Below are 21,744 nucleotides of genomic sequence, written 5' to 3'. Positions count from 1 at the left end.
TGGGAAAGAAGCCAATCATAAAAGGTTCTGGTATTGAACTTCATTCATATGAACAAGAAAACATATCTGCAGACACAGAAATGAGTCTGGTGTGGGACAATGGTCTGTATTCTGTCAATTATATTTTAAATGCTGATTGGCCAGTAGCCAGGCAGGACAACTAGATAGGAAGTAGAGGCAGTTCAATGGGAACAGGAGAATTCTGGGAAGAAGAAGTCCTAGTCTGCAGTCATGACCCAGCCACAGAAGTAGTATGATGTGACTGTCTTGCTGAATAAGGTACTGAACCACATGGCTAACATAGATGAGAATAATGGAGTTAATAAGAAGCTTGAGCTATTGGGTCAATCAGTTTATAACTAATGTAGACCTCTGTGTGATTTCTTTGGGGCTAACTGGCTGTGGGACCTGGTGGGTCAACATGAGTCACTATTCAAGCTGAGGGTGGGATGAGAAACCAGGATGTCAACAGCTGCAGGGTTTAGAGCAACAGTTTTCAACCTATGGGTCCTGACCCCACTGATAAACTTCTATCACCAAAAAGTTTACATTGCAATTCATAACAGTAGCAAAATTACAGTTATGAAGTAGCAATGAAAATAATTTTATTGTTGGGGGTCACCACAACACGAAGAAGTGAATTAGAGTGATAGGAAGGCTGAGAACCACTGGTTTAGGGGCTTCTTAGGGGCCTGGCCTTTGGGATGCTCAGTCAAAGTTGACTGATGAGAAAACACAGTTATCTCAGATGTGGATGAACTTGAATTCATCTCGGCTCTCAATGTCTGGATGGAAATCCAGGAAGAGGCTTATAGACATAGATCCCTTTAATAACTCATAGACCCTTGCGCCTCAGTTTCCCTTCTGGCCTTCGGCACAAGTTCAATCACAGAAGCTGCCCAGGACCCTTCATTCTGGGGTTGCTGATGAGGACGGATTCCAGGGCCATGGACAGAGAAAATAAAAGCCACAGGGCTGGCTTCAGTGTCCCTGAGAACTCTGAGTGGGAAAGGTGTATGTTAAGGTTGCTCAAATTCACCGGAGCTGTATCCTGGCTGTGGACATTGGGGGAGGACTCTCCTTGGCCTATCCTTCTCTTTCTCCTTCATTTTCTTCCTTTTTGCCTCCCTCCCTCCCCTCTCCCTCCCTCCCTCCTTTCCCCCTTACTTTTCTTGCTTTATATTTCTACCCTCATCTCCTTTCCTTCCCATTCTGGGGTTACAACTCTGTGCCTCCTACTTGCTAGGTAAACACACTACCACTGAGCCACACCCCATGGATAGCTTGGTGCTGTCTCGGGCACAGAGAGTCTCCTACCTTGAAGACCTTCTTGGCCCAGGTCCTGAAAGCCTCTTCCTGCCCGCAGAGCTCATCCCCCTCCCTCATCTTCAGAATCCTCTCCCCTCCTAGCTCCTCCAGGAGGGTGTCCACTGCATGCCCAAAGGCGCAGAAGTGAGGGTACGCCCGAGAGCCCAGGCCGAATACTGAGAACCTGTCCAGGAGAAAACAGAAGGTCTGTGATGGGGGGCTGCAGGGTGTGGGGTGTCTGGTCCCAGGGGCTGATTAGTGTGACCTTGAAATTCATGTACCGGAATCCTGAACTCCATGGGATGGTATGTTGGAATAGGAGCTTTAAGAAAGTGATCAATGGGCCAGGCGGTGGTGGCGCACGCCTTTAATCCCAGCACTCGGGAGGCAGAGGCAGGCGGATCTCTGTGAGTTCGAGGCCAGCCTGGTCTACAAAGGGAGTTCCAGGATAGGCTCCAAAGCTACAGAGAAACCCTGTCTCAAAAAACCAAAAAAAAAAAAAAAAAAAAAAAAAAGAAAGTGATCAATGTTAGTAAGATCCCTATAAAGTCATTCTCCTCTCCTCCTCTCCCACTGCTCCTCCTCTCCTCCTCTTCCTCCACCCTTCCTGTACAGAAAGAAGGTAGTCACTAACAAACCGCTAAGAGAAGCCAGTTGGAATCTAACCCTTGCTGAACTCCTAGCTTTCGGAACTATGTAAAAACACATTTTAGTGGAAGGATGACTTTAATCCCAAGAGTTCTTAAGACCCTTCTTTCTCTTAGTCTCTGACAGTGATGATTGTCCTCAAGAGAAGGTTCCAGTAGTTTCTGAGGAAGGAGAGGGCAATGAGCGGGAAACATCGGCTGTTGGGTGTAGTCTCCTCTGTTAGCTAGACCATGGACAGAAGAGAATCTCAGCAGGGATGCTTCCATTTGCCACAAGTCAATGTCTCAAGGATAGCCATGAGGATTCTAATGTGGTGGCCATTGGGGATCTGAACTCACAAAGAGACCCGAAGGACTTCTGAACTTATCACATGTTGGTGTAGAAGTGGGGATGATAGAGTCGTGCACACTGTACATGCATGCTGTTCCCTTTCTAATATCTGTGAAACTAGTGTTTCACAAGCGCTCTCCACCAAGAGAACTTGAGTCAGTGGGGGTGAAGCGAATGCGAGTTTTCTCCATGCTGAGGTGGGGACTGCAGGACTGGAGAGCGCGGTGGACCTTATTTACAGGATTTTTCTTTGCTTGTTTGACTCAGGGTTTCATATAGCCTAGGATGGCCTTGAACTCCGCTTCTCCTGCTCCCATCTCCTGAGTACTGAGACCTTAGTTGTATAGTGCCAACAGTTAGTTTGCCCTCTTATAGATATTATATGGCTCATTTCTGGACTGACTGAGCCATCTGGACTATAATGATAGATTCATCAATGCGACAGAAGCCCCTGTCTGCTGTCTCCAAGGAGGATGCTCTGATAAAGACAGTCACCCCAGACGAGCCAGGAGTGGACCTTGTCACCCACTGTCCCTGAATGGTTCGAGGCTGCTGGGGATGAAATGGCAGCAGAGATGGAAGAGGAAGGAGGAGGGAGGGATGCTGGGAGGAGGCTTTTCATCATTGCAACACGAACTGGGATGGACCCAGCGGTCTCACTGGTGGAGCAAACGTCATCACAGGTCTCTGTCCTCCTTTGACCCTGTTAGATTCTGCTCTTCCTTTCTTTCACAGCCTTCTTCTCCAGGGGCTCCAGAGTCCTCCCAAGCACAGTCTGTGCATGAGACCAGGTTTTTTCCGTCACCCCCCCCCCCCCCAGTCTTGCTGGGTCTGAGTACCACTCCTCACAGGGAAGCAGCCTATGCACAGATGAGGCAACTGGTGTGGACAAATCAGAGGGGTGACAGAAAAGGGTACTTCTGTTTCATGCCTTAGCCCAATACTGATACACCTATGCCCAACATCCCTGTTATGTGGGTGTGTACTGTTGGCCACGTTTGACCTTACTGGATACTGTTAATGACTTCCTGTGTTTTAATTTGCTTTTTAAAATTACTTAGCTGTGTCTGTGAGTGTCTGAACACACGTGTGCAGATATGCATGCCTGTGCATAGGCAGAGGCTAGAAGAGGGTATTGTATATTCTCCTCTACCTCCCCACCTATCCCTTTGAGGCAGGGTCTCTCCTTGAATGTAGAGCTTACATTGTATAAACCAGCAAGGTCCTGCAATCCTGTTTCCACTCTCCTGAGACATGGGGTTGCGGGCATGTGTGGGATACCTGGCTTGTGTAACTTCCTTTTGTTTTTCATGCTCTGGCTGGGCAGACTACATACTATGGCTTGAGTAATTGAGTCCCTGACTCCCATGTGGAAGTCTGTTCTGACAGAATGAAGGGAAAGGGCTTCTGGGAGGTGATTAGGTCATCAGGGCGGGGCTCGTTAGAAGTGAGTGCCCATTTAAGGGGTTGAAGGAACCAGACTTCATCCCTCCCACCGCATGAGTGCACAGCTATAAGGAGCTGTGCATGAAGTAGGGGTGAGCTCTCATGGGACCCTGACCTTGGACTCCCCAAGCCCCCAGAAATGAGAGCAACAAATGTCCGTCAGCCTTTCACTACAGCATCTCCATCAGACTCAGACGCGTGACCCTCCTGCTCACCAGCAGAGGATCAGGTGGCTGACTCATGACAGCACTTCCGGACGGGCTGAGGGGCCCACACCACAGTCACTGGGAGACTCATGTTACCATGACAATCGCTACTGAGGAGTCCAAAGCTCCTATTTTAAACCTCAAAATCAACAGTTGACTAAGTTCTCATCTGCCAGGCCAGATAGCAAAGACATTTAAGATTTCAAAGTTGAAAGGTTCTTTGTGGGTTTTTAAACAAAGAAAAAAAATGCCTGCATACTTTTCTATGATAAAATGAAAATATCACCATAATTAAGTACAATTAGTTTTGGTGTGTGCACAGGTATGTGTGCACACGCATGTGGAGGGCAGATGCCAACTGTGGATGTTGAGTCTCAGAATAATTTTTTTCTCGCTGGGACCTGAGGACTCTGTTTTCCTCCGTGGGGCCAGGATCACAGCTCACACCTTGATGCCTGACACCATGCCTGGACTTCACACGGGTCTTAGGGATCAAACTCAGGTCCTCATGCTCACGTGGCAGTAACTTTCCAGACTGAGCCAACTCTACTCTCTTGAGTTCAGTTCTTTAAATACGAGTCTACCAATGGGAAGAAGGGAGTTGTTTTCGGGGGGATGGGTTAGGGTAGGGATACCTTTTTTCCTAACTGGAGTATGAAGGTAATGCTAACATAATGCTCTGATATCAAAATCTAAAGCTGCCCCACATTATGAGTGATACACAGCCATGCACACACACGCCACATACAGATTACAAATAGAGTGTAAGAATGTAGCAATAGATACAATTCTTCACTGTTTAGGAGTCCTGTGTCCTGCGCCATCGATGAGTCTGGCTCTGAGCAGTCGTTGAGAAGGCTTGTCTGGTCAAGGTGGAAGACAGCAATGGCTAGGTCTGGATGGTGGCCCAACAGGCCTACCATGGCCTTTAGCCAGGACAGCAAATCTTGACGTCCCCATTTTTCTTTCTAAATACTTACTCAACTGAACACACATTGAGTCCTCAAATGCTTGTCTTTGTGACCCCTCCTCCGCCAAATTATCCCATGGAATGTGACTCTGCTTTAGGAAAATGTGGGTTTGGGGAGGAGTTTTCAAATCTGACCCCATGGCAGAGTCCACTGGAAGGCTTAGAAGAAAAGCAGCAACAGCAGGCCCAGTTCTAGACCAACTGCAGAAGCTCTTCTGTTGGACTTGGGCATCACACTGGCCAATTGCGTGCATCCCCAGGTTATTTTTGTTTTGTTTGAGGCCCTCCTTATGTAGCCCAGGCTGGCCTTGAACTTGCCATCCTTTCTCCTCAGCTTCTTGAGGGCTGGGACTATATCACCAGCCACACATGGGTCACCTCCAAGTGCCTCTACCATGCACCTAGGGTTGAGATCCACGGGATCACCATGGCAGGGTGTCTCCAGAGATGTTTGCTCTATGTAAAATCTGCAGCTGAGACAGTGGCATCCAGAGACTAGTGCCCTACAATACAGATGATGGATTAGCCTTGGTGATAGGATCTGGGTGGCGGCGGGGTTAGCGGGAGAGACATCAGAGGTTGTCAGGTGCAAATGTTCCCACACACGGGAGACCAGGTAGTGTGACTTAGAGAGAAAGCGGCCCCTGAAGAAAGAAGAATTCTCCTCCCGAAGGAAGAACCACTCACCGCCGAGCCCTGCTCCCTAAGAGCCTTCACCACCCTCGGTCCCCTGCACCCACACTCACCTCACATTGGCCAGGGGTCCAGTACTTTCAAAGTTGTCCCTGAGGTCGGGCCCATCACCTGACGACTTGCGGGAGTCAGAATAGGAGGAGACGCTGTTGAATCGAACCTTGTAGCTCCTGTGACAAATGGACAAGGGCATGAACTCTGCCTTGGAGCCCTCCTGAGGCTAGCTCCTACCCTGGACATCTTCAACTTCTTGATCCTGGTTCTAGAACCTTCTCTTTGCTATTGAGATAAATTATACCACTCTTCTGGGCTCTCTGGGAATGCATCGATTTACCCACAATGGCCACAATGATAGCTGACCTCTCAAATGTAAATGTTTCCGGGCCTTGTTTAAACTGGGAAGATTGAGACCCACAGAGTTCAGATGGTCTTGTCAGTATGGGGTCGGTGGAGTGGGGGTGGGGGATGCTGTGACTGGGACCAGGCCTCCTGGCCTCTCAAGTTGTAGCATGCAGAATAAGGGGGGACTCTGGTAAAGTGAGGGTTCTGGATCAGTAGAGATGGGGGCAGGGCTTGAGAGTCAACATTTGCTGCCTGCAGCTATGCAAACCCAAAGTTAATTACAATGAACTTCAATTACAAACTAGGTGCCCGAGACGAGAGGGCTTGGTTAAATGTGGGATGCGCAGAGAGTAGGAACCCAGGGGAGACTTTCCAGCCATAAAGAAGAATGAAGTCAGCCTCAGCTGAGTGTGGTGGCTCACGCCTTTAATTCCAGCAGACTAAAGGTAGATGCTGGTGGATCTCTGTGAGTTTGAGGCCAGCCTGGTTTGCAGAGTGAGTTCCAGGACAGCCAGGGCTACCCAGAGAAACCCTGCCTCAAAAAATCAAAAAGAAAGAGGAGGAAGAGGAAGAGAAGGAGAAAGAAGTCACATTAGTTGCAGAAATGGGGGTTGGGGTGGGGATGGTTATATAAGCCAACCCCAGAAAAATATTTTACATTTTCTCTCATTTGTAGTTCCTGAATTTTAAAGCAACACATAACATCACGTGTGTGTAAATGGCAGGGAAGTACAAGTGAAGCTGTGGAGGGACACGGGAAGGGCAAGGAAGGGGTTTAGGGACATACGGGAAAATATGCCCAACCTACAGTGTGCCCTGGCACGAAAGTTTAAAGCATCGGCGCCTTGCCTGCACTCGTCATGTTTCGTTCCAGGTGCTCAGTAGCCATATGCTGCTGGTGGCTGCTTTACAGCCAGCAGAGACAGACGAGATCACTGTAGAAAGTCCCACAAAGCTGGCCTGTCCCTGCCAACACTCTCCTGCCGCGGAGTGACATTCTCAGACATTTTAGGGTCACGAGCTGCATTTCTAGTAAAAGTGGAAACTGTTCTTGGCACTGATCTGAGGCATGCATGCACACTGTGTGTGGGTGGGGGTGTGTATATTTATGTAAATATGTACATGCGTTCGTGGGTCCACGTGTGCACACATGTAAACGTATGTGTGTGTGTATGTCTATGCACACGTGGGGGGCTGTATGTGTACTTGTGTATGGAGACTAGAGGTGTTTGGGAATCTTCCTCAGGTGCTGGCTGCCTATCTTGTGTTTTGAGACAGACTCTGTCATTGGCCTAGACAAATAGGCTAGGTTAGCTGGCCAGGCCTATGCAAGGATTGCTATACCTGCCTTCCTGATTTTCTCTTTCTCTCTTTCTCCTTTTTCTTCCCTCCCCTCTTTTGCATTTTGGGAGACAGGATCTCAATATGAAGCCATGACTGGCCTTGAACATACAGACATCCCCTGCCTCTGTCTTCTGAACATGGGGATTAAAGGTGCCACCATGCCCGGCCCCACCATGTCTGGACAGTGTGTGTTCTGAGGATGGAGCGCAGGTTCTCACAGCTGTGAGACAAGCATCTCATAGGCCCAGCATTTCCCCACAGTTTTTACAGCCAGGGAGGATGTCCAAGGCCCAGGCCGCAGCACAAGAGGCTCAGGAACCCGAGACTGAAAACAAAATCAGTTTCCATCAAGATCTTTTGCTTCTAGACAAACCAGAAACAAGTGCTGGCACTGCCACTCTGTCAGAGGATCTGAATTCATTCCTCAGCAACCACATGGAGGCTTATAACGACCTGTAAGTCCAACTCTAAGGGAGGTAGCTCCCCCTTCTGGCTTCTGTGGACACTGCACACACTTACACTCACATAATTTAAAATAAATCTTAAAAGACACAAACTAAAATAAAATTCTCAATATTCAACACATTCAACTCTTTCCTTCCCAAATCCCCTAAACTAAGACAGAATCCCAAGAAACATATTAGAATGCAAAAGGAGAGGGAGGGAGAGAGGGAAGGAGAGAGGGAGGAAGGGAGGGAGAGAGACAGAGAGAGAAACAAAAAAGGAACATGCACACTCTGGCAGAGCGCTTCTAGGCTGGATGCTTTTCAAAGTTTTTGTTCTAACAAGGTTCTAAATACACGGATGTGTATTTTCTGCCCCGCAAATAGACTCGCTTTGAGTCACTTCTCCAAATCCGTCATGCAGCATACCAGGGGGTGGCTGTGTTGTTAGCGGGGGAGTCACGATGGATGGTTGTGGGGTAAAAATACCAGCACGTGCACTGTATAAGGCTGGAGGTTTCTGCCATTGCTTTCCCTGCTGTAGATAATTCCTTCTGTCCTCAGCAGTAGCCCCTAGAGACTGGCAGAGCCGAGGTTTCTCCCCATTCGGTTAATGAGAAGGACCAAGGTCCACAGAGGTCAAGAGATTTGCTTAAGGTTCCTAGAGTTAGTGGCAAGGCTTGGGTGAGGATTCAGGTCTCTTTGAGACTCAGATGTAGCCAGGGATGTTCCAGCACAGGGCATGCATCATGTAACGTACACCATGCATGCACACACACATACACACACACACAGGCACACACACATGCGCATGCACACGGATGCTCTCTACCTGTGCTGGTTGTCACCGACAGCAACCAGACTGTGGGCTTCAAAGTTAGCATGGGACAGGGAAGGCCCTTTACGGGGAAAGAAATGCAAGCGTTCCGGGTACCTAGAGGGGAGAACGGATGGTGCCCTATCTCTCCCTGAAGGAGGTGGGGAGAGGGGAGCTGCTGTGGATGGAAAGGAGAGGGATGGGGAGGTGGAGGGCAAGATGCTGGAGTTGACCAGAAGATGCTCATGGTTCTGTTCCCTGGGTACCCAGAGCCTGGGTTTGGTCCTGTGTTCTCAGGAGGGAGACCAAGAGAGAGGGTCTCTAAAGTCCAGTCAGCTACGAATCATACACACATTCTTTCTTGTTTGCTATTTTTTTCCCTCAAGACAGGGTTTCTCTGTGTATCCCCAGCTGTCCTAGAACTCACTCTGTAGACTAGGCTGGCCCCGAACTCACAGAGATCCACCTGCCTCTGCCTCCAAAGTGCTGGGATCAAAGTTATATGCCACTACTGCCCGGCTCACACACACTCTTAAGTCACAGGATCTGCTTTTTGGAGGCAAGTCTGTATTGGTCTCCTGAGGGGGGTTCAGTGTGCATGTGCCTTGTGTTCAGCACCTCAAAGAAGTTTCTAGATATTTCCAAAGATGGTTTGGTGCACAGACGTTTCTACCTTATAAAATGTGTTGAGGGGGAGTCAATTTTATCCGTTCACCAGGTGGGTCTTGGGGATCAAGCTTGGTTATCAAGGTTGGTGGCAAACAATTCCCATCCAACTAAGCTATTTTGCCAGCCCTGTAAAATGCCTTTAGAACCCATATGAGGTCCAACTCCTTCAGAAATGTGTGTGCAATCACAGGCCTCTGGCTTAGCAGATAACTTGTTTACCCTTCGAACTTGACCTGCACAACCATTCTGAGCCTCGGATGGAAGGTTCTAAGGAAAGAGTGGTTCCTGACTTCCAGTGTGGGTTCCAAAGGCAGAGGAGTGATAATAGGAACTGAGGTTTGCACAGTGCTCCGAACCTTTCTCGAGACCCTCCCATTTAAAAATCCGATTTGGTTCAGGAAGGCAAGGTAGATATTACTATCTCTGCTTGATAACAGAACTGGAGGTACAGAGGAGAGGGATGTCAAGCCAGAGACCATAACTCCAGCCACAGCGAAGGCCAGACCAGCAGCTCAAACCCATCTCCAAAGGCTGTCAACCACAGCCGGGCCCTCACATGAACCCTCGTTGTCAAGACATATTGTTCAATGGTTCCCAAGGGCAGCATGTGACATCAGAGAGGACATTCACTTACTTCCTTTCCTCCTGCACGGAGCTCGGGTGCCTCATCTCCATCAAAGCACAGCCAAATTTCTACAAGTCAAAGTGAACGAGCAGAGCATGAAGAACGGATTAGTGGTGGGCACAGGCCCTGGGGCCGTGACTGCTGCCTGATGGCACGATGCCAGGGGCGGCCAGGGGCTGAGGTGGGCGGCCAGTGCCCCAGCTGCAGGTTCCATATATGTGTGGGCATGGCTGGTTACTTAAAGTACAGGTGTGAGCTAGCACCCCACCCCAGGGTACAACCAACTGTTGTAGGCTTTATTGTCTCCAAGAACTGCTCCAAGCTTAGAATTGGAGTACCTTAAACACACAGCTCACTGTGGGGACGTTTAGCCGAGGGACACTGGTAGTCAAAACTTGGTCCCTTTGCCCAAATTGGATCAAACCAAAGTCTTGACTTTGGGGCTTGGGGAGGGAGTTGTGGGGAAGGATCCCAGCGGTGACCATTTCCTACGGGGACTGGAATTCCATGCTAGGGCAGGGGCATTCCCTCTCACCTCCCCGTTCTCAGGGGGGTCTCCATTGCCAAAGGTGCTGGTGACCACCAAGACCAGGGCTTCATGCTCCAGGTGTACAATGTCGTATTCCTCCATGGACATTGCCTAGGTGTGGGGGGCGTGGGAGAGGAGAGGAGAGGTGAGTGGGAACGAGGAGAGGGGACAGAGGGTACAAGGAGCAAAAGGGTGAGCTATGCTGAGCTGCCTCCTGGCTTGGGGCCAGTGTTCTCGATGCTCACTATCTAGTGGACCCTTGTGATGCACTAGTGATGTTTGTTGGCATGAACTCTTGCAATGGCCGCTGTGGCCTGAAGGGCTATGGGAACCCAGGTTCTGGTCCAATGGAGTAGATCTTTATAAAGATCCCTGAACCTTTTTTTTCCTTGTGAGCATGTGTGCATGCGTGCATGCATGTGTGTATGTGTGTGTGTGTGATGTGAATGTGTGTGAGTTCACATATTTGTGCATGTGCATGGGAAGGGTCAGAGGTTGACATTGGGTATCTTTCCACATTGCTCTCCACTTCCTTGCCTAAGCCAGGGTCTCTCAGTTGAGCCCAGAGATCATTGATTGGTCTGTCCTAACAAGCCAGTTTGCTTGGGGGAAATTCCCGTCTCACCCCCCCATGCACTAGGGCTGCAGGGTACCCACCACACACCTGGCATTTACATTTGGGTGCTTGGCACCTAAACTCCAATGGTCATGGTTGGATGGCAAATGCTTTACTGGCTGAGCCATGTGCCCAATCCCATGGCCCCATATAGTTCGTGATCTTGGAGTCCTGACCACGGTCAGGCAGGGTCTGACCTGGTAGCACCTGAACAGGTTTGCCCAGTCTTTTCTCTAATCCTGCCTCCAGTACCTGGAAGGACCTGAGCCCCCTGAGGCTGAGGTGCACGTCGCAGGGAGAGGACTGTCACCTGCATTTTAGCATTACCTGCACACCTCTCCATCTTTCTAAGGAACCCCACTCTTCCCAGATGCCCCATGAGAACCAGGGATCTTGTTTGGGTCAGATATGTTCGGGAAATATGTATAGTTCATCATTTCCCCAGTTATAATGGGTGTTCATGGATTCGGAGCTCTGGGAAGTCCTGATCTATGTATGGAGCTGTAACTATTGATGCTTCTCACACTGATCCCTAGCAGGGTGGGCTCTCATCAACCCACTAACATTTTGCTCTAGAGATGGGGGTTTCCTGTGGACTGGACTCTTGCAGGGTCCATGGGAGACATATTTATGCTTGGTATGTATGCAAATACGCACATTATTTACTGTGAGGGTCCAGGGAGCTTCTACTAGCCCTTGCTCACCTTGGCATCAAAGGCATGCTTGAAAATCTCACACAGGGTCTTGGCGTAGGCTTGTGATTTGCCTGTCTCCGTGGCATAGAGAATCGTTGCTTTGACCCTCTTGGCCATGGCCTGCCCCATCAGTTTGGCCGAGAACTTGACAGCTCTTCGAGGGAGCAGGTGGAGAGAAAAATGGGGAACGGAGAAAGGACACAGGATGTTAGAATGGGATGTAGGGACCCCTAGAGACACACAGCATCCCAGAGTTAAGAGACCCACATTGGCTTATGAATTATTCCTCCAGATCGGAGGTCCAAGGTTGGCAACATGGCTGCTGTTGGATGACAGACAGTTGTTGACTCCATTAAATCATCTTGGTGACATACACCACCCAAATATGCCAGCTGGACCCTGTGTCAAAAGTGATTCCTTCATGGTCCATAGCCTCCTGATCTTCCTTTTGGCTCAGTTAAACATTATTATTATTACTATTTATCAATAATTATTAGTAATTAATTTCTTTTTAAAAGACAGGGTCTTGCCAGGCAGTGGCAGTGCATGTTTTTAGTTCCAGCACTTGGGAGGCAGAGGCAGGCAGATCTCTGAGTTTGAGGCCAACTTGGTCTACAGAGCGAGTTCCAGGCCAGCTAGGGCTACACAGAGAAACCCTGTCTCAAAATACTAAACAAAACACCCCCCCACATCACCACCACCAACAAAAGAATCCCACCACCACCACCACCAACAACAAAAAACAACCAACAAATAGGATCTTGTTATTGTAGCTCAGCCTATCTCACCTATATCCCCCACCCTGTGGGTGCATGTAGGTGTGTGTATGCGTGTGTGTGAATGTGTGCATGTGTATGTATGTGTGTGTAAGTGTGCGCATGTGTATGCATGTATGTGTGTATATGTATGTGTATGTATGTGTGCATGTGTATGTATGTGTATGTATGCATGTATGTGTGTGTGTGTGTGTGTGTGTGTGTAATGGTGGTGATAAGATGGAAGTACCCTACTGTGCTGGCACAGGCTACAGCACCTGCCTAGCTCTGGGCACTCCCAGCTTGTGAACAGATCTGTCCGTCTCCCAGTATAGGGAACTCACTCTGCCAATTTCTTGAAGCCAATCGCTCGCCGCTTCGTGGGGGTTCCATTGGTACCCTTCCACACATGCGTGTTCCATGGGTCAGGCTGGGAAGAGAAGCAATGGCACCAGTCACAGCATGAGGGAATTCAGTCATCCCACCTGGAGATGCCCAGAGCAGCTATGGCTGCCCAACCCTAAGCCCCAGCCAGGGATAGCCACAGATGTCCCTGTGTAAAGGGATGTGCTCAGCCTCTCTGCATCGCTCCATGAGCCCTTCCCACTCAGCCCAGGTCCCTCCAGACTCTGTTTGAGATAGGGTCTGGCTATGTAGCCCAGGCTAGCCACAAACTGTCATCCTTCTGCTTCAGCTTCCTGAGCACTAGATTCTAGGTGTCCCCCCACCCTGCACCCCGTGTCCAACTGAACTCTTCCTGGATATGCACATCCTCTTCCTGTACAGTCATTTCCTGTCTCCGTAAGTCTCTCAGGCTACTGGGCACACCTGTGACCACAGCACGGCCCCTGGCCCGATAGAGATGGGCTCCCATGGGTTGGGAAAACTTGGCCCCTGGGCAGGGTGGGTCTCAGGGCAGAGGTGAACCCAGAGCAGCGAGGGGCAGGACCTGGTATTCGAAGGATGGGGTGAGTCGATAGTTGAGCATCTCCTGGTGGAAGACAGGGGTGATGCTGCCCGACATGGGGGGCACAATCCACACCCAGTCGGCAGGGCAGCCTCCTCGGCAGCGGTACTCATTTTCCATGTGTTTGATGAAGGACTCGGTGGCAGAGTGGTGGTCAACGATGGTCACCTTGTCACTCTGCGGGAGGAGAAGGGACAAGGAGTCAGGAATGAAGAGGTGGTGAGATGTTCAGGCACCTTCCCAAAGAGTCTGCCAAGGGCAGCCCTGGGGTGAATCTTAGTTCTTTAAGTCTAACTGTGCATGGCGAAGGTTCTACTTGGTGCTGGTGTGCCTCCAAGACCTCCTTGTCAACCTTGTCCATCTTCCCTCCCTCCTTCCTTTAACCAGGGGTGGGAGCCAGACTCTTAGGGGTTTGTTTTATTTTTCTTATGTCTGTGTACTCATCTCCTGTTTTATTATCCTCTGTAACTATTTATCTAGTGAAATAAAATCTTCTCAACTTAGTTTTAAGGAGCGAGTTTGAGCTGATTAGAGATCAAAGGGATGAGCCAGCACGGAGGTGGGTGGACCAGTGTCTGGCACAGGCTGGGGCTGGCGGGCACGGATTTGCAAGTTGTCTAAGAGATACTGCCCTGACTGCATTCCTTCCCTCATCTCTTTTATGTCCCGAGTGTCCCCACCAGGGGCTGAGTTCTGATATTTTCCACAGCTTCTTAATTCTCCCTGGGAAGTGGCCTCTTGCCCCCTCCCAAAGAATCTCTGCACCGTGATGCTCTGTGAGGTGCGGTGCCTGCTCTATTCATGTCCACCCAAGGTCTGAATGAACATGCCTGTCCTCTGTCTACTCAGACGGAGGCCACTGGTACCCCCAGGGCAGGGCTGACCTCAAGTTCTAAGAGTGGCCACTGAGATCTCACTTCGTGTCTGTCCAATCAGAATAATCAGCAATGCCCACCTCACATTCTGGTGGCATACTTCCCAGCCATGGAAAACTCCTTGTGCGGGGCAGGGAGTTTTGTGGCCCAGAGTGAAGTTGGGTGTCATCCTGTGATGAGGATGTCCAAGTCTCTAAGAGATGGCACAGTCTGGAGACACTGCCATCAAGTTGCAGAGTTGGGGAGTATCAAGTCTAGGGTCCTTCCCACTTCTCTGTAGCAAATGTCTTACTCTGTCAAGGCAGGTAAGACAGGAAGGCATGTAGACAGGAAGTAGGCCACACTGACAGATGGGAGCCCCCTGAAAGTGACTTTTTTTGTTGTGATATATTCAAACATGTAGGAAGGTGCATGTGTGTACGTGTGTGGAGGGCAGAGGGGAACTTTGGGTGTCATTTTTCAGATGTCTGTTTGAGGCAGTCTCTCGTCTCTCTTTGGCCTGGAACTTCACCAATCTGGGCTAGTCTGGATAACCAGAGTGAGGAGCCAGGGACCCGCCTGTCTCTGTCTCTGGTTTCAGCATTGCTGGGATTTTGAGTAGCCTTCTCCTCCTTCTGGCTCTCTACGTGGGTTCTGGGAGTTGACTCTAGGACCTCATGCCTGTGAGGCCAGTGCTTTACTGTACTGGCTGGGCCGTGTCTCTGGCTCCCAAAGGTGAATCTTGTTGGCAGAACACTAGACCTCTAGAAAGTCCCTTTTCCCCCCTCTCTCCTTTGAGGCTTGAGCTTAGCACTGAGCTCTAGGGTACCTGGAAGCTGTACAGAACAGCAATGTTGATCTCCACCAACGCCTGGTCCTTCCACAGGGAGGACGTCTTCCTCATGTCCAAGTTCATCTTCTTGGCTACTTCCTAGAAGGGCGAGGAAAACAGACTCACAGCCTGGCTAACGCTGAATTCCAAAGTCAGCTGTGGTGAGGGGAGTTCCTAATTACAGTTAACCCACTCATGGGCTGACTGACTCGTTCACAGGTTCCAGAGATTTGCTATCGACAACCCAGGTGGTAACTAAAGACACGTGCTTGGCCCTCCAGCCACCAAACTCATGTGCCAGTCAACGGGGGAGACTGTGTTAACGCCTAACGCTTGAGACCTAGAATGCCGGGAGCCAGTTGCTTTCTAAGTCAATGACAACTCTAGCGAAATAACTTGAAAGAAATACGTCCCGGCGTTAATATTTGACATAACAGAAATGAACATCCTGGACACAGTGGCAGAGGCTCGAGGCAGATCCCTTAATTAAAGTCATGCTTTTTCCTCTCTTTGTCAAGGCCAGTCGCTGGTGGGAGCCCCGGTCTCATTACTAGGCTCAGATGCCACCATCCCTCAGTTGGGGTAAATTGCTCCTCAGCCCCAGCTGACAGTGTTCCCAGCAGCTGAGATTGAAGGGCCGGGGTGGCAGAGCCTCTCATTTAAGTCATGAGGTGCCCGGGAGAGCAGAAAGCAGACTTATCAATTCACTGTCTGAGGCGAAGCCTTTCGGGTTAGCCTGGATGAGAATCAGGGAACACTTCTGCAGAAAGCCAATGACTCCTGTTTTATGTACACACATCTAACGTCCTGGTGAGTTCTGAAACAGGAGGGCACACACACCTGGGCACCGTGCAGCATTACTTTCATTAAAAGCATAAAAATTGTTGAAATATGCCCTTTTTGATTTAAAAAACCAAAACCAAACTTGTAGATGTTACTTGAACTAGGATGTGGACTAATGTGTAATTTTCTTCTTTCTTGCCAGAGTCTTGTACATACCGGTGCTCATCTACTGGATTCTCCTTGGGAGCTTTAAGAAAACGCTGATACCCAGTCCATACCCCAGATCGATAGCACAAGATTTCTGTGGACTGGGCCTGGCACCATGAAACTCTTCAGGTCTCCACAAGGCTGGTGGCCTCTGACAACTTCTTTCCATAGCGGCACCATGAATACTGCTTTGTTTTCGTGTTTTTGAGACAGGGTCCCATGTAGCCCAGGCTGGCCTGGTACTTGCCACGTAGCTAAGGACAGCCCTGAACTCCTGATCCTCCAGATTCTACCTCCCAAGTAGGGGATCTCAGGTGTGGGTTACCATGCCCGCTGACGCAAGAGGGTTTTAACACTATAAACCTAGCGCTCAGCTCTGAGTTCCAATGGCGACTCTTCACTGATAGCCTGTGTGATCCGAGCCCAGCCTTGCTTCTCTCCAGAAGCAAGGTCAACAGTTGCAAATTGTTGTCAGGACATTTGCTGATAAATAAAATACAACGAAAAGTACAAGGTAGGACTGGAGCTTTAGTTCAATGGTAGAGAGCTTCCCTAGCATGCTCAAGGACTTGGGTTCAACCCCCAGCATCGCAGAAGCAAACAGAAAAACAAAGCCAAACAAACTCAATAAACCAAGAGCCCCAGTGCTTCCGAAACACACACACCCTGACTGCTTCTTCAGCCAGTCCTCCACACCGAACACTCCTCAACAGCATGGTCAGATCACACTGGACTATAAAATATTCAAAATAATTGCATCTGTAAAAAAGCTTGTGAAGCCATTTCCCTGTCACCGTTCCTTGATCTGTAGAGTGACAGCCACTTATACAGTACCTACCCTGTGTTTAAAATCATATGTCCAGCTGCAGAAGGTTCAACTATACAGAAGGCTCAGTGCAAATACCACAGCATTTTATGTATGAGACTCGAACATCAAGGTGTGTGTGTGTGTGTGTGTGTCTGCATATGTATGGGTATATACATGTACATACATGTGTGTGGGTGCACATGGATGTATGTCCATGTAGAGGCCAGAGAGCAGCCTCAGGCACCACCGTTGTTCTTCAAGGGCTATCTATCCTGTCTTCTGAGGCACGCTCTCACAGTGATCTGGAACTTACCATGTAGGCTAGGCTATCTGGCCAGTGGGTCCCAGAGACCCATCTGTCTCCACTTCCCTGGTCTCAGGGTTATAGGCACCCGCTACCAAGCCTGGATTTTAAAATGTGAATCTTGGGGATTAAGCTCAGTTCTCATTCTTTGGGTGGGAAGCACGTCACCCACTAAGTCATCATCTCTCTGCCCATCTGCAGATGATATTCATAGCTGAAGGGGTCCAGGGAATCCTCTGGTGGATGCGTCAAGGGAAGGCGTCATGTGTAAGTTGCATGCAAAGCGTTCACTGTGGTGGTGGCTGTGCCATTTGCTATGGCTGCCACGGCTAGGAAAGACATAAGTACTGTGGCATTTCTAGAAGAGTCACCAGGCCTGTAGTTCTGTCCCAGCTCGATCCAGTCTCCCAGCCCCAAAGCTGCTGAGCAGTGTCCACTGTTCCGGCATCGAGGGACCTCACCTCCAGGATGTTGTATCGAGAGTTGTCACAGTAGTCACGGACGCCGATCTCTGTGCCCATGTACCAGCCGCTGAAGGGACAGGCGCTGAACTCCAGGCCCCCAATCTCCAGCAGCATGTTGGACACAGCAGGGAGGCCATACCATTTGAGCCCCAGGTCTTTAAACCAGTCAAACCTGCAGAGAGCAAAGGCCCTGCTTAGCATGCAGCAGTGTCTCCTGAGCACAGACAGGGGTGCGGCAGCCTCAGGTTGGGGATAATCCAGGCTCAGTACTCTCTAGGATCATGCATAAAACCTGATTATTGACAGCTCCGTCTCCCCAAAACTTCCTCTTTCCTGTGCCTTCACCTTTAAAATCTATGTTTGATTCTAAGCTTAATATTTCTCGCACTGGGAAACCTTCCCAACGTCCAGCTGGGTTCAGGTGACCTCACACATCTCCTTTGCCGTTCTTTTTACAGAAACTGAGTATTCCAGGAGTTGTTTCTCTGTGGTCCTTTCCTCTTTGACACAAACTATAGAGGCAGAGACACAGCCCTAAGCTAGTGCCACGCTGGATGGAATGAGGGCTGCAAAGTGGGTCGAATGGGCCCAGAAATGAACATAAGCCAAGTGCATCTAGGCATCTGGATGTGCTCCAACATATCAGGTTCCCCAGGACGGGTGTTCCCTGTCCACGGAAGATCCAGGCCAGGCAGGCGGGGATCCAGGCCAGGTGTAAGAGGGCAGGTCCTCCAGAGACTTAGTCAACAAGAACAGCATTGTTATTTGTGCATGGGGAATTTTAAATGAATCCACACTTAAAAAAAATAAACAGAAAGCCCTCCTTAAATAGACAGGCTCCCTCTTGGTGACTCATCGGTCATCACACCTTCATGTCAGGGCTGAGCTGAAGCCTGTTTTTATTTTAAAAGTTGAGATATAGTTCACCATAAATTAAAAATAATTAACTTGCTTTTTAAGATCTATCTTGCACATAATTTAAGTTTCTTAGCAACCTCCCTTGGGCTTGGCCCCAGTCTGGCACCTCATGGTGGCCTTCCTTCATTCATTTTATAATGACATTTATTCGTTTGTGTGTGTGCCGTGTGCGTGCGTGTGGGCGCGTGTTCTAGAGGACAACTTACAGGAATCAGGTCTGTCCTCCACTGTATGGGCTCTGGGATCAAACTAAAGAAGTCAGGCTGGGTGGCAAGGCTGGGTGGCAAGGCTGGGTGGCAAGCTCCTTTACGGGCTGAATCACCTCACCAACCTAATACATCCTTTACTCTTAAATTGCACACACTACCTGCTTCTCTGACCTTGGTCTCCTCCCTGAACTTAGTTCACTCAGGGTCGGTCATTGTGTGCAGCTTCTTCAACTGAACGCCTGTATCTAAGTAGGTGTGTCTACTCTTGTGACCCCAAGGGCTGGGCAAAGGGCAGGTCACGGAGTCACTTAGGAGTACATGCATCCAATGGCTCAGGCTGGTTCAGAAGGACCCTTTGTGTCCCTGCCTGATAGCCAGGATGGGACCCAGGACCCTCTTTCTGTTGTTGGGGCTGGGAGAGAACGTGGGGTGGAGGTGGGGCAGGAGCTGGACAGAGGAGGTCATCGGAGAACCACCCCACCCCCCGGGCAGTTCCTCTTACTTGGGGTGCCTGATGGGCACTTCCAGGACCAGCTCTGGGGGGATCTGGAAGAGCTCAGGGTCATTGCCATTGGCCTGGAGCAGGAGTGGCAGGACATCGAAGCGGCCTCTCGGGGCTTTCCAGCCCTGCTGAATACAGATCTACGAACAGAGTCCCCGGTCACACCTCTGCCCCTGCCCCCCCAACACAGCAGGCACAGGGCTGAGGCAAGCTCTGCGGGGTCTCTCAGTTATGAGAGGTGCTTAAGAAAACAAGACCAAACCCAAGTCAAAGCCTCCTTTACAAGCTCAGTTTGACCTCATCATAGAACAAGGGCAACTTCTCCCCGGGAACACAGGTCAGTGTTTTCCAGAAAGGGTCTCCCGTGCCGGCTGTGCACACCTGAGGGGGTGAGGGCTGAGTCTGACTAACCCTGGCATTCCACCCCCCACCCCCCCACCCCCGGCTAGCTTTTATGTGTGGTGTTAAGTGCCGCAAGATACAAAGAAAACCTCCGGTGCTGTGGCTCACCGTAGAAAACACACACACAGCAAGACACACGCACAGCGAGACACGGGAGTTACAGTGTTCTGGAAGCTCGTTAAGAAGAAAAACCCAAGAAGTGAGACTCATTGTATTAGCATACTCCTTTTAAACGGTGAATTTTAGCTCCAACAATATGCCTCATATGAATAGTAATTCATTAATAATGGATTAAGATTTTTAATGAGACATTTGACACTAAAATTAAATGACATTTGTTCATTTACTGAATATATTAAGTCTATGTTTACAGAATATAATAAAGTACATTAAATATCAATATTAATTTACTAATTGTATACATTTTTATCATTTGATTTTTATTTTAAGTTTTTCTCTCTCCGTGGTGTGTGTATATTGTGCATATGTTTATGTGTGTAAGCTCTCAACCTTATTTTGAGAGGGTCTTTTATTATTTTATCTTATGTGTGTAGATGTTTTGCTTGGGTGTATGTCTGCATTCCAGGTACATTCCTGCTGCCTTTGGAGGCCAGGAAAGGTTTCCTTGGATTGGAGTTATAGACAGTTGTAAGCCACCATGTGGGTGCTGGGAATTGAACCAGGGACCTATGGAAGAGCCACTGTTAACCAAAGAGCCTACTCTCCAGCCTTGAGGGTCTCACTATTTAGCCCTGACTGTCCTGGAACTCACTCTGTAGACCAGGCTGGCTTTGAACCCAGAGAGCCGCCTGCCTCTGCCTCCTGAGTGCTGAGACTGAGCCACCACTAGACATGGCCGCTGACTACACAGCAGCCAACCAGCAGGACCCTCCTGTCCCCAGCTCCTCTGTGCTGGTGTTACAGGCTCGCCTCACTGGGTTCAGCTTTTTATGTGGGGGCGGGGATCCAAGCCTGTGCAGCAAGCCCTTCACCTACTGCGCCACCTCATCAGCCCTGTTTTTCTTTAGAGACAGTCTCACTATGTAGCTCAGGCTGGCCTCAAACTCACAACCCTTCCACCTCAGTGTCCGGAGCACTGGAAGGACAGGTGTGGCCACCAGGATGCACAAAGAATGACAGAATTGTTAAAGTGAGTATATTTAAATAAGATATTTAGCAGTATTTAATAAATATATTTAATTGATTAAGTTTTCTAATTTATCCATATGCTAATTTTCTCTACCCTACTACTACTATAACTTTAAAAATATCCTCAATATAAGACGATTAGTGAGTCATTTCCCTGGTTTTTTGGAGGGGTCATTTTGGAGATCTTTTGGTTGGGGCCAGCTGTGTAGCATGCACAGGCCACCATCAGGGACATGAAGGACTCCATGTAACAATGTGGCCAGGTTCGGAATGTTCCTGTGTGGGGTGTGAGTGGAAACAGAAGTTTACATCTTGGCTTCAGGAGGACACATTCTGGCCAGGGATGGTTCTGGACACAGATAAGGAAGAAGATTGGGGCACACGATCATGTTCAGCTAAGCAGGAGCCAAGGTCAGCCAAGTACACCCTCAGCAGTTAGCGCTCAGCCAAGTAGAACGGAGTCTGGGGAGTCTGGCCCAGGCTCCAAGTGCACAGGTGCGGCTCCTGGTTGCCCTGGTTACAACCAGTTCTCAGGATGATCATATTTCAATGAGAAAAGCTTTATGCATATGAAGTCAGCACACAGGGGTGGGGAGAAGAGCAGGGTGTGTGGGGGTTGAGAAAAGGGGGACAAAGGGCATCAGCATCTGTCTGCTGTGTATCCCAGGGGGCACAGTCTATTCGACTCTGAACTGTCACTATGTCCACAGGGAAGGAACCCTGGGAAGGGAGATGGGCAGTCTTGGTTCTCTTGGTAGTTTTTGTTAACTTTGGTCCCCAGCATTGTGGTATACATTGACCCTGGGAGAGTCAAGCCCACTCCAGGAAGGATTGACAACTCTTTTTTTTTTCTTCTAGACAGGGTTTCTTTGTGTAACTCATTCTGTAGACCAGGCTGGCCTTGTACTC

General features: G+C 49.4%; 1 protein-coding gene across 5 annotated transcripts in view; it reads right to left on the bottom strand.

Moving 5' to 3' along the window:
• Nos1 (nitric oxide synthase 1) overlaps positions 1-21,744 on the bottom strand; it is a 106,256-nt gene that overhangs the window by 28,396 nt on the left and 56,116 nt on the right. For 4 of the 5 annotated variants that reach the window (XM_057764203.1, XM_057764206.1, XM_057764202.1 and 1 more), the window contains 11 exons: positions 19,285-19,424; positions 17,653-17,827; positions 15,087-15,188; positions 13,386-13,580; positions 12,781-12,866; positions 11,691-11,835; positions 10,377-10,481; positions 9,851-9,909; positions 8,563-8,664; positions 5,655-5,771; positions 1,318-1,492 (listed from right to left, as the gene is read on the bottom strand). In XM_057764203.1, the coding sequence (XP_057620186.1) occupies positions 1,318-1,492; positions 5,655-5,771; positions 8,563-8,664; positions 9,851-9,909; positions 10,377-10,481; positions 11,691-11,835; positions 12,781-12,866; positions 13,386-13,580; positions 15,087-15,188; positions 17,653-17,827; positions 19,285-19,424 (1,401 nt within the window). The remainder of the gene's footprint in view (positions 1-1,317; positions 1,493-5,654; positions 5,772-8,562; positions 8,665-9,850; positions 9,910-10,376; positions 10,482-11,690; positions 11,836-12,780; positions 12,867-13,385; positions 13,581-15,086; positions 15,189-17,652; positions 17,828-19,284; positions 19,425-21,744) is intronic. The other variant, XM_057764207.1, reaches the window with a different exon arrangement.

The sequence above is a fragment of the Chionomys nivalis genome, chromosome 3 (assembly GCF_950005125.1).
Source record: "Chionomys nivalis chromosome 3, mChiNiv1.1, whole genome shotgun sequence".
Lineage (NCBI taxonomy): Eukaryota > Metazoa > Chordata > Mammalia > Rodentia > Cricetidae > Chionomys > Chionomys nivalis.
This window is presented reverse-complemented; position numbering and strand designations above follow the sequence as displayed.